The sequence below is a fragment of the Drosophila busckii genome, chromosome X (genome assembly GCF_011750605.1).
Source record: "Drosophila busckii strain San Diego stock center, stock number 13000-0081.31 chromosome X, ASM1175060v1, whole genome shotgun sequence".
NCBI lineage: Eukaryota > Metazoa > Arthropoda > Insecta > Diptera > Drosophilidae > Drosophila > Drosophila busckii.
Window position 1 is genome coordinate 5,981,018 of NC_046608.1, and position 9,658 is coordinate 5,990,675.

A 9,658-nucleotide genomic window follows, 5' to 3' on the forward strand; every position below is an offset into this window, starting at 1 on the left:
TCCAAACTAAAATAGCAGCAGCTAAACAGTCATCAATATAGGGGCAGCGTAAAATAATAATAAAAAACAACAACAAATGCAGATAAACACACACACACACACTGTCACATGCATACAAAAAAGAGTAAAAGCAATCATAATAAACTCTGATTGTATTTAATTACATATTAGTTTACATCACTTTGCTATAAATGAATCATTGAACGCAAACAATAAATATATTTTCATACGCGTCTTCTTGACGCTCTGGCCAAGCTGCTCTTCTCTTATACACACACACACACACACATATACAGCAGAGCGGGCGGTTGGGGCGTGCTTTGAAAAAGCCAACATGTTGTCATTTTTATCAGCATATTGTATATTGTTTGTATGAGCAAAAACAACGGCGATGACGCTGCTTACCTTGCACAATTACAAACCCATGAGTACACACGCACACACACACACACACACCGAAAGAGAGTGTGTGGAAATATGCATACATAAGTAAGGCATCACATCATCACGCAGCCACAACAAGTTTGCATCTAAATTCCACAAGCGCACACACCCACACACAAACACACAAAAAAAAAAACAGTAAAAAATAAACGTAAAAATATTTGAACCACCTGTTTTTCATTAAATTTAAACACTCAACACAAATATTATTAAAATGTTGACACTTGATCACGTGGGCAATTCAGCTTTAAGCTGCATTTACAAGCTGCCATTAACCGTTATTGCACTCAGCGAGCTTAAGGGCGAACAACTTGTGTTTTATGGCACTTAATCTATGAACTTTTCTTAGAAAGCAAACCGCTCTTGATAAATACCGTACTGTTTCTAAAAAGAGTTTACGTTGACGTGTGCTATGCGCCCTTCTGTTCTCCTGCCACCCACTTACGACTTTATCAGGCCAAGCATCGTCTACACTCGTTATACATTTGTGTTGTTGTTGATAAATTTTCAGCTCTTTGTGTGTTTGCTTTTCTTGTTATTCGCAGCGTTTACAACTTGCTTATCAAGTAGGTTTGTACGTATGTACATATAGATATCTTATTGCCAATTTGAAATCACAAACCAAAAGTGAAAGCAAAATAACATTGAGAGTGTCAAATAATTGATAGAATCAAAGAAAAAGAACAACACTACCACACACTAACACATACGCATATGTTATTGTCACTTTGTCAGTTGGCTCGCCGCACATACTACATAAATTGTAATTGCAATAACTATGTATTTTGGGGGTGTGGACAGGCAACGCGCCAGCACTTGCGAACCATTGTTATGCATAATTAGACACAGGGCTAGCGATAAGCATTTATCCGCCCGTCATCAGTAATTTTGTACTGACAATAATAACACAACAAATACATAACTGTTTGTATGCTACGTACGTATTTACTTACGTATGTTTACTACGAACGCCAATATTTACGTCAAGTTGTTGTATCTAAATATCTAAGAGTTGCTACAGTCACAACAAATTGCTTAACACAATTCAATTTAATAATTCAATACTTTTGCACGCCTGTTGATCAACAGACTAACTGTTAACACATATGTTGTGTTATCGTTGACGTAAGGTCTGTTCTATCGATAGTTATTGCAGGCCATAACAGCATAACAGCATGTTAGCGGAGGAGCAATTCTGTTAACTAAAATTAAAAGCAAAACGTGCTTTTGTGCAAAATTTAAATACAACTAACCGAACTCCGTGCATTCATTGAAATTCCACAATCATGGGTAAAAAGGACAAAAACAAAAAGAAGGGCAAGGGAGCCGAGAAAACGGCCATGAAAACAGACAAAAAATTGGCCGCCAAGCAAAAGAAAATGCTTGAGAAACTTGGAGAAGTAAACACTCAGCTATATTCCTTATCTATGAATGTAAATAAACAAAAGTTTTGCATTGCAGGCCGACATAGCGGACATTGTTAAGAAACTGGAGGATCAAGAGGGGCGCATAGCTGCCATTACGGAGGATGTCTGTCCACCGCCCACACCGCGCTCCAATTTCTCTTTGGTTGCGCATCCCGAGAAGGATGAATTGATCATGTTTGGTGGCGAGCTTTACAATGGCTCCAAGACTACTGTCTTCAATGATCTGTTCTTTTATAATGTCACACGCAATGAGTGGAAGCAGCTGCGCTCGCCGTCAGGACCAACGCCACGAAGTGGTCATCAAATGGTTGCCGTTGCCACAGATGGCGGGCAGCTTTGGGTAAATCAAAAAATGCGCAACAATTAATTTAAATAACTAACATGTGTACACTTGCAGATGTTTGGTGGCGAGCATGCCAGCCCCTCACAGCTGCAGTTCTATCACTACAGGGATCTTTGGACTATGAGCCTGAAGACACGCCAATGGTCCAAGGTTGCAGCACCGAATGGACCAAGCGCTAGAAGTGGTCATCGCATGGCTGCCGTCAAAAAGCGTCTCTTCGTATTTGGCGGCTTCCATGATAATAATCAATCCTATCATTACTACAATGACGTGCATGTCTTCTCGCTGGAATCCTACGAATGGCTTAAGATAGAGATCGCCAGCGGCATTGCGCCTGCGGTGCGTTCCGGCTGTTGCATGGCTGCCACCACGGATGGCAAGATCTATGTATGGGGTGGCTACGCGAGAACCTCAATGAAGAAGGACTTGGATCGCGGCATTACACACACAGACATGTTTGCGCTTGAGCTGGATAGTAAGTATAAGACTTGCCGCTTGTGGTGCTGTCAAAGCTAAACAAAAGTTCCTTGCAGAGCATGGCAATGGCAATAAGTACAAATGGAGCGCAGTAAAGGCTGGTGGCTATCGTCCGAAGCCACGCAATAGCGTTGGCTGCGCCGTGGCGCTTAATAGCAAGGCGTACTGCTTTGGCGGCGTCATGGATGTCAACGAGGATGATGAGAATGTGCAAGGTCAGTTCGGTGACGAGCTGCTGGCCTTTGACCTAAGCGCACAAGCCTGGCGCTTACTGGAAGTATCAGAGAAGACTAAAACGAGCAGCAAGAAGGATAATGATAAGATTGCCGACGTTGAAATGGACGACGACGATGCAAGTGCGTCCAGTAAAACGGTCACAACCACTACAGATGGTATATTCACCGTCACCGTGGGTGGTCCCAGCTCCAGTCAGCCCTACGTATCAAAAATACCCAGTCTGTTTCCCAGTCCGCGGCGCACGGATGTGCCCTCGCCTCGCATGAACCCAGGACTTTGCATATGCAAGGGCGTGCTTTATGTATTCGGCGGTCTCTATGAGGAGGATGAGCGACAGCAAACGCTGAGCGACTTCTATGCGCTGGACCTGCATAAATTGGACAAGTGGCGAGTGATTATAGCGGGCAATCAAAAGGCGCACGATTGGATTGATGACAGCGAGAGCAGCAGCTCCGATGAAGAATGCAGCAGCGATGATGATGACGACGATAGCTCGGGCATGGAAACGGATTAGCACGACTACAAGTTCTGTCCCCATGATGCGCAATATGAATTGAATTGTTTATATAAATTGTGTGTTTCACATTTACAAAGTTCACAATACGCATTTAATATATATATGTGGTATATAAATTGCTTTCTATATAAGTATATATGTATGAAGCTCAATTCGAGATGAGTATATTTGGTTCAATTGAGTGCAGGACATTGAAGCCCTTGTGTAGGATGCAGGTGCGTTGTACGCCACAGGCAATCAAAAAGTGCGAGAACTAGAAAACAAAAACACAGATTAAGTAACTCTCAAAGGAAATGAAAGAGAGAGAGAGAGAGGCAGCGCGTCGTGTTGCATCGTGTCTCAGTCTCACCTCGACGGAATGCTGATGAATGTTGCTCACACAGACGACAGTGCGTCCACGCAGGAGCACGTCCAAGTGTGGCACATGAAGCGACTCCAAGCGCTGATCGCCCAGCTGCACCGTGGCAAAGGGTATATTGAGGCTATGCGGCACATGGACGTGTGAATATTCCACTACACTGCGCAGATCAATGAGCACCATTTCAGTGGGTGCGTGCAGCAGCATGAGATGCACATCCCTGGCGCTAATGCGTGGACACTGCTCCGTCTGCAAGTGCTTCAGCTCAATCTCAGCGTGTCCAATATCCTGAAATCACAAGAGAATTATTAAGACTCTCGTGCCGTGTATGTTTAGAATTACCATTGGATGCAGCGCATGTGTGCGGCGAGCGTGCGTGCGATACGTGATGCTCTTCGGTGTGGACTCGTACATTTTCTGGGATTCAGTCACGCAACTCTCCATGACAATGTCGGGCAGATCGGAGAAGAGTAGAATGCATTCGTTGAAGCCGGAGCTGAGCAGTGTGCTCTTGAGCTGCTTCAAAATGGCAATGCCAATGAATAGTGGATACGAGCTGTCGCCCAGCATGAGCTTGTCCCACAAATGCAAAATCTTGTGCAGCGGAAACACATGCGAGAACATGGTCAGGAACCAGGGAATGGCAAATAGCTCGGGTATAAAGTTGATGTTGGACAAGTGTTGAGCCAGCAAAGGCTCATGAAATGCGCTGAGTTGCGAAAATTTGCACAAATATTCCTTTATGATGGCCGAGTTGTCCTTGAGGAAGAACCATTGCAGATACTTGGGTATGAAACGAAACAGACTTAGAAATGCCAATTCTGGAAGAGATCAACAAATGTTATGCAAGTCAAAGCGGGGCAAGAGGGTTGAGAGCTTGCCTTCATTGTTAAAGTTGAGATAGACAAAGGGCGCGGTGAGCGAGTCCAGACCCTGCCAGTAGACATATTGCGGATGTGCCGTCACCCAGGCTTTGAGCAGACGCTTCAGCTTGCGATGGCCATCGGGCGAGGACAGCAGCTCATCATACTGATGACAACGCGGTATGTCCACTTCAATTTGACGATCGGTCGAGGTAGCAGTACACTTATCAATTTTGCCATAGCTGCCAGTGGGCAATACGCCCAGCAGCGCTGCCCAGATAGGACCCCGCAAGAGCGGCGGTATATCAATGGCTGCCTCGCGCTGCATCAGCTCCGCTGAGTGTGGATAGCCCTGCAGCAGGCGTGTGAACAAACGCACGCGCTGAAACTGATACTCGATGTCCCGCTCGCGTATGAGCAGCGGCAATTGCTGCTGTGCCTGTTGCTGGTACTGGGCACGTTGCTGGCGAGGCGTGTGCAGCAGCGGAAAGTAGATATTGGCTGGCAAGCGGCTGAGCCGCTTCAGCAGAGGATTTAGCCTGAGCAGCACCACGCGCTCATCCATCAAATAGGACTGACTGCGCGCTGGACACACGCTGGCGCCAATGAGACGCACTATTTGTGGTAGTGCTAAGATGGGCGCTTCGCTGCGTATAAGTCCCTCCTTTTTAAGCTCCGACTGCACATCGCCGCCAGCCAGTTGCCACAAATGATAGATCTGTGATAGCGGACAGCGCAGCAGCAACGGCACTGACTCCTTCTTCACGGGCAGCTGCACTTGCTGCACCTGCGTCAGGGCAAGAAAGCATCGATGCGCCAGTAATTCGCTGGGCAGTGGTCGTTGTGCTGGCAACACGCTTAGACAACGCTCGAGCAGCTCACATATGTCCGACGGCAGCTGCTGGTACCGCTCCAGAAGCTGATGCTCGCGCGCAATCTTCTCGAGCACGCTGCCAACAGTGTTTCCACTGCGCGCAAGCGCCAGCAGCTTCCAGGCAATGTTGCTTAGCTTCAGCTTTGGCCAAAGCTCCGTTTGCAGCAGCAGCTCCAGCATTAGCATGGCCCAGGCCCAAATGTCGCTCTTGATGTTGCCATTGGCGCCCAGCAGACGCTCTGGCGCCATATAGCGTATGTTGCCAATAGGAAAGGGCACATAGGCGCCGCCTTTTGTCATGTGATACATGCCATAGTTAAAGAGCTTTACACGTAGTTTGTCCGTGCAGTGATTCAGTAGTATATGACGTGGCTCCAGATTTTGTGCAACCAATTTGTGCGCGTGTAGAGCTTCAATGCCACTGGCCACTTGTTGAAAAATGCTTAGTATTTGTGTGTAGCTAAGCGTTGGCTGCTTTCGCTTAATATACTCCTCCAGCGTGCAGCCCACATATTCCGAAACAACAATAGTGCGCTCTTCACATAAAGAATATCAACAAAAATTAAATAACTAACTGTCTGTCTTATGTTGAACAAGTGTGAGCATGTCCATGCTTACCGTGCTTGCCGCGAATGACATCCAAATATTGACACAAATGCTCATGGTGCAGCTCTTTGAGTCGCTGAGAACGCCCCAAAATTGCAATTGAGTTTGGTGTTAGGGGGAGTCCGTTGCTACCGCACACATCGCCCGGATGCAGCTTGGCAAAGAAGGTAATGGCGCATAGGCGTCGTGGCTCTGGCTTGGCATATGCGGCACCGGCGGCCATTTCTGGCAGCCCAGCAGCAGAGGCAGCAGTAACTACAAAGCCTCAAATATTGCACAAACACACACACACACAACTGTTGTTGAACAACAAATGCCCAACAGCTGATAGTCCAACAGCGCAGCCTACCGATAACATTATCGATAACACTTAACATGCCAATGTTAACTGACTGTAACTGTTGCTCGGCTCTGCAAATATACTCTCTCCACAAATGTTGGCTTTGGCTATTTAGCAAATAATATAATATTTTAAAGTTTCCGTATAGTTGCTGCTAGTGTATATAATGCATTTTACAAAAATTGGGCAATACACAGCTGTATAATTTCAAAGAGTATTTAAAGTGCGCCATGGATTGAACGATTGGCTTGGCTTGACTTGTATCTTTGTTTATATTGTTGATACAACTTGCAGTTGTTGTGATTGTGAGCTTCGCTTCTGGTTTTATTGCACATACAAAATAGTTTCAGTTTCGATTTCGGTGTATACAAACAAATATGGCAATTTAGCAGAAGCAACAAACGCAAGCTATACACCGCATTCAATCGTCAATGACGACGTACGAATTCACTGCGCAGCGCGCATTGCATTGCAGCATATAAACAGCGAAAGAGCGACAGAGAGAGAGAGAGAGAGAGACAGAGAGCGAGAACGAGCAAACGATATACAAAGGTGCTGCCTCTTAAATTGACCTAGTAAATACAGGTCGCAATGTCATATCTGATCGAGTACACAGATCCTCAATGGCGGGATCTGGATATGCGCGCTCTGCGTGTCGACGAGGCCTATTTGTATCTGAAGTCCGACTATGCAAGTCGCACTTATCTCTATACGCTGTCCGACGAGTGCTATACGGTAGGGGCGTTAATAACTCATACGCATATTAAAATTGATTAACTGAAAATCTGAAATTGTCTTTGCAGTGCCCTTATAGCAAAGTGAAAGTTCTGCCAGCCACAACGTCACTGGATGTAGAACCGTTAAAGCTACAAACCGCTGTGGGCTTGAGCTTTAAAATTTATGCAAACGATCAGGGTCGCTATGCGTATGAGAATGTGTATGTATTTGTCTGTCCACTTGTAGTGAGTGAGTTAATATTACTACAAATTGTTTACACACTCACATACACTTACTGGCATACAGTTATAAATGTTGCTATGTGTGTGTGTGCATAGCTGGTACCAGTCTTTTGTTTATATGTACAACTTTCGCTTTGGCCTTTATACAATTACAAAATTTATTGATCACACAAAATTTATTGTAGCATAAGCTCTCATGCACACATACACACACACACACACACATGTAGAAATAATAACATTTTCGCCATTTACTAAGCAAGTTTCTCTTTATTAGCTCTGCGCTGTGTGCGCTGCGCCGCAGCGATCTTCAAGAATTTGGCGTCTATAATTTGACATTGCTGGCCAATGGCAGCTGCAACTTTGCCGTGGATAAGCCCGGTGTACCCATCAATTATGGTAAGTTGCAGTTGCAGCTCAGTTCAGTGTCTTTAACTGTTGCTCTCTCTTTCTCTTTCAGCATTCCTCTCTGTATTCGTGTTGCTGGCGGTGGTGCTAGTGCTGCTCAAGGTTGGCCATAGTGCTTGGAAATACTATCGCTATGATGAAGCGAATGCCGTGGCGGATAGCATAGGCGATGCAGCTGCCAAGGCGACGCAACGCAAGCGTCTGCGCAGCCTGGACGCGTTTCGTGGGTGAGCAGAGACAGTCGCTGCTGCTTGCTAAGCTCTAATTCTGATTGTTATTGTTATTGTTGCCCAGTTTGGCCATTGTGCTGATGATATTCGTCAACAGCGGCGGCGGTGGCTATAGCTGGATCGAGCACGCCGTCTGGAACGGCTTGCACCTGGCCGACATTGTGTTCCCCAGCTTTCTGTGGATCATGGGCGTCTGCATACCGCTTTCGGTCAAGGCGCAGCTGGCGCGTGGCAGCAGCAAGACGCACATATGTTTGCGCATCGTCTGGCGTGCCTGCAAACTTTTTGCCATTGGACTGTGCCTCAACTCTGTGAACGGTCCACAGCTGGAGCAGCTGCGTCTCATGGGCGTGCTGCAGCGTTTTGGCATTGCCTATCTTATCGTAGGCGTGCTCCATACGCTCTGCAGCCGGCGCGAGCATCTCATTCCTCAGCGCGCTTGGCAGCGTGCCATATACGATGTCTGCCTGTTCAGTGGTGAGCTGGCCGTGCTGCTGGCTCTGATTGCCGCCTATTTGGGACTGACATTTGGCCTGCGTGTACCAGGCTGTCCGCTGGGCTATTTGGGCCCTGGAGGCAAGCATATGAACGGTGCTTATCCGCAGTGCATTGGCGGCGCCGCGGGCTATGTGGATATGCAGGTGCTTGGCCAGGCGCATATCTATCAGCATCCGACGGCCAGACGTGTCTACGATGCGTCTGCCTTTGATCCGGAGGGCGTGTTTGGCAAGTCAATCTTAACTCCATTTGATTTCGTCATACTTAATGTGCATTTTACTTTGCAGGCTGCCTACTGAGCGTGGTGCAGGTGCTGTTGGGTGCTTTTGCTGGTGTCACTCTCCTGGTGCACACGACCTGGCAGGCAAGGCTCAAGCGCTGGCTGCTGTTCGCCGCGCTCTTGGGGCTGCTGGGCGGCGCGCTGAGCGGCTTCTCCCAGGAAAAAGGCATTATACCTGTTAACAAGAATCTGTGGTCCATCTCGTTTGTGTTTCTCACTGTTGCACTGGCGCTCGCGCTGCTGTCTCTGGTCTACTACGTGGTGGATGTGCGGCAATTGTGGTCCGGCTATCCGTTTACCGAATGCGGCATGAACGCCATCATCCTGTACGTGGGACACACCGTGATGCACAAAATGCTGCCCTGGCATTGGCGCATCGGCGCCATGAACACGCACTTTGAGCTGCTGCTGGAGTCTGTTTGGAACACGCTGCTCTGGGTGGCCATCGCACTCTACTTGGACGCGCACGAATTTTACTATAGTGTATAATCTTTAATCCTTGCTAACTATTCAAATATGTAAGCTGCATCCGCTGTATATGTTTTTTTTCTAACCTGTACTTTCCCGAAAGAATTTTATATTGTTTAAATTATCAATTGCTTAAGCTTAAGGAATAATTAACAATTGTAATTATTGGAACTGATTTCAAACTGTTATCGTGCAATATAGCTATGTAAACTAGTTGTGAACTATTTGTTTTGTTAAAAGCTCGATCAGCGAATACCCCAAACCCAGACCAATGGTTTGATGGGCTGCTTGAACTGATTCACGTACAATAGGTAGAGGCCAATGTGCAA

General features: G+C 46.6%; 3 protein-coding genes across 3 annotated transcripts; 2 read left to right on the plus strand and 1 right to left on the minus strand.

Moving 5' to 3' along the window:
- Positions 1-1,603: 1,603 nt before the first annotated feature.
- On the plus strand, positions 1,604-3,462 carry LOC108607057 (kelch domain-containing protein 4). Its single transcript, XM_017997669.2, has 4 exons — positions 1,604-1,844; positions 1,906-2,211; positions 2,269-2,689; positions 2,748-3,462. The coding sequence occupies exons 1-4, from the start codon at positions 1,731-1,733 to the stop codon at positions 3,440-3,442; spliced, it is 1,536 nt and encodes a 511-aa protein (XP_017853158.1). The 5' UTR covers positions 1,604-1,730; the 3' UTR covers positions 3,443-3,462.
- Positions 3,463-6,465, minus strand: LOC108607056 (TBC domain-containing protein kinase-like protein). The gene is made up of 5 exons (XM_017997668.2): positions 6,159-6,465; positions 4,685-6,076; positions 4,146-4,624; positions 3,795-4,091; positions 3,463-3,698 (listed from the first exon to the last, which is right to left on the minus strand). Exons 1-5 carry the CDS (start codon positions 6,367-6,369, stop codon positions 3,594-3,596), a joined length of 2,484 nt encoding a protein of 827 aa, XP_017853157.1. The 5' UTR covers positions 6,370-6,465; the 3' UTR covers positions 3,463-3,593.
- Positions 6,466-6,671: 206 nt separating this feature from the next.
- LOC108605611 (heparan-alpha-glucosaminide N-acetyltransferase) lies at positions 6,672-9,658 on the plus strand. Its single transcript, XM_017995389.2, has 6 exons — positions 6,672-7,221; positions 7,290-7,423; positions 7,723-7,844; positions 7,906-8,080; positions 8,148-8,809; positions 8,869-9,658. Exons 1-6 carry the CDS (start codon positions 7,078-7,080, stop codon positions 9,348-9,350), a joined length of 1,719 nt encoding a protein of 572 aa, XP_017850878.1. The 5' UTR covers positions 6,672-7,077; the 3' UTR covers positions 9,351-9,658.

Bases quoted from the DNA above. Each gene is read 5' to 3' on its own strand.
- LOC108607057 (XM_017997669.2), top strand. From the start codon at position 1,731: ATGGGTAAAAAGGACAAAAACAAAAAGAAGGGCAAGGGAGCCGAGAAA. The intron at 2,212-2,268 runs GTAAATCAAAAA...GTACACTTGCAG, and splicing joins CAGATGGCGGGCAGCTTTGG to ATGTTTGGTGGCGAGCATGC. The intron at 2,690-2,747 runs GTAAGTATAAGA...AGTTCCTTGCAG, and splicing joins GTTTGCGCTTGAGCTGGATA to AGCATGGCAATGGCAATAAG.
- LOC108607056 (XM_017997668.2), bottom strand. From the start codon at position 6,369: ATGGCCGCCGGTGCCGCATATGCCAAGCCAGAGCCACGACGCCTATGC. The intron at 6,077-6,158 runs GTAAGCATGGAC...CTTTATGTGAAG, and splicing joins TGTCATTCGCGGCAAGCACG to AGCGCACTATTGTTGTTTCG. The intron at 4,625-4,684 runs GCAAGCTCTCAA...GATCTCTTCCAG, and splicing joins TCTCAACTTTAACAATGAAG to AATTGGCATTTCTAAGTCTG.
- LOC108605611 (XM_017995389.2), top strand. From the start codon at position 7,078: ATGTCATATCTGATCGAGTACACAGATCCTCAATGGCGGGATCTGGAT. The intron at 7,222-7,289 runs GTAGGGGCGTTA...TTGTCTTTGCAG, and splicing joins TGTCCGACGAGTGCTATACG to TGCCCTTATAGCAAAGTGAA. The intron at 8,081-8,147 runs GTGAGCAGAGAC...ATTGTTGCCCAG, and splicing joins AGCCTGGACGCGTTTCGTGG to TTTGGCCATTGTGCTGATGA.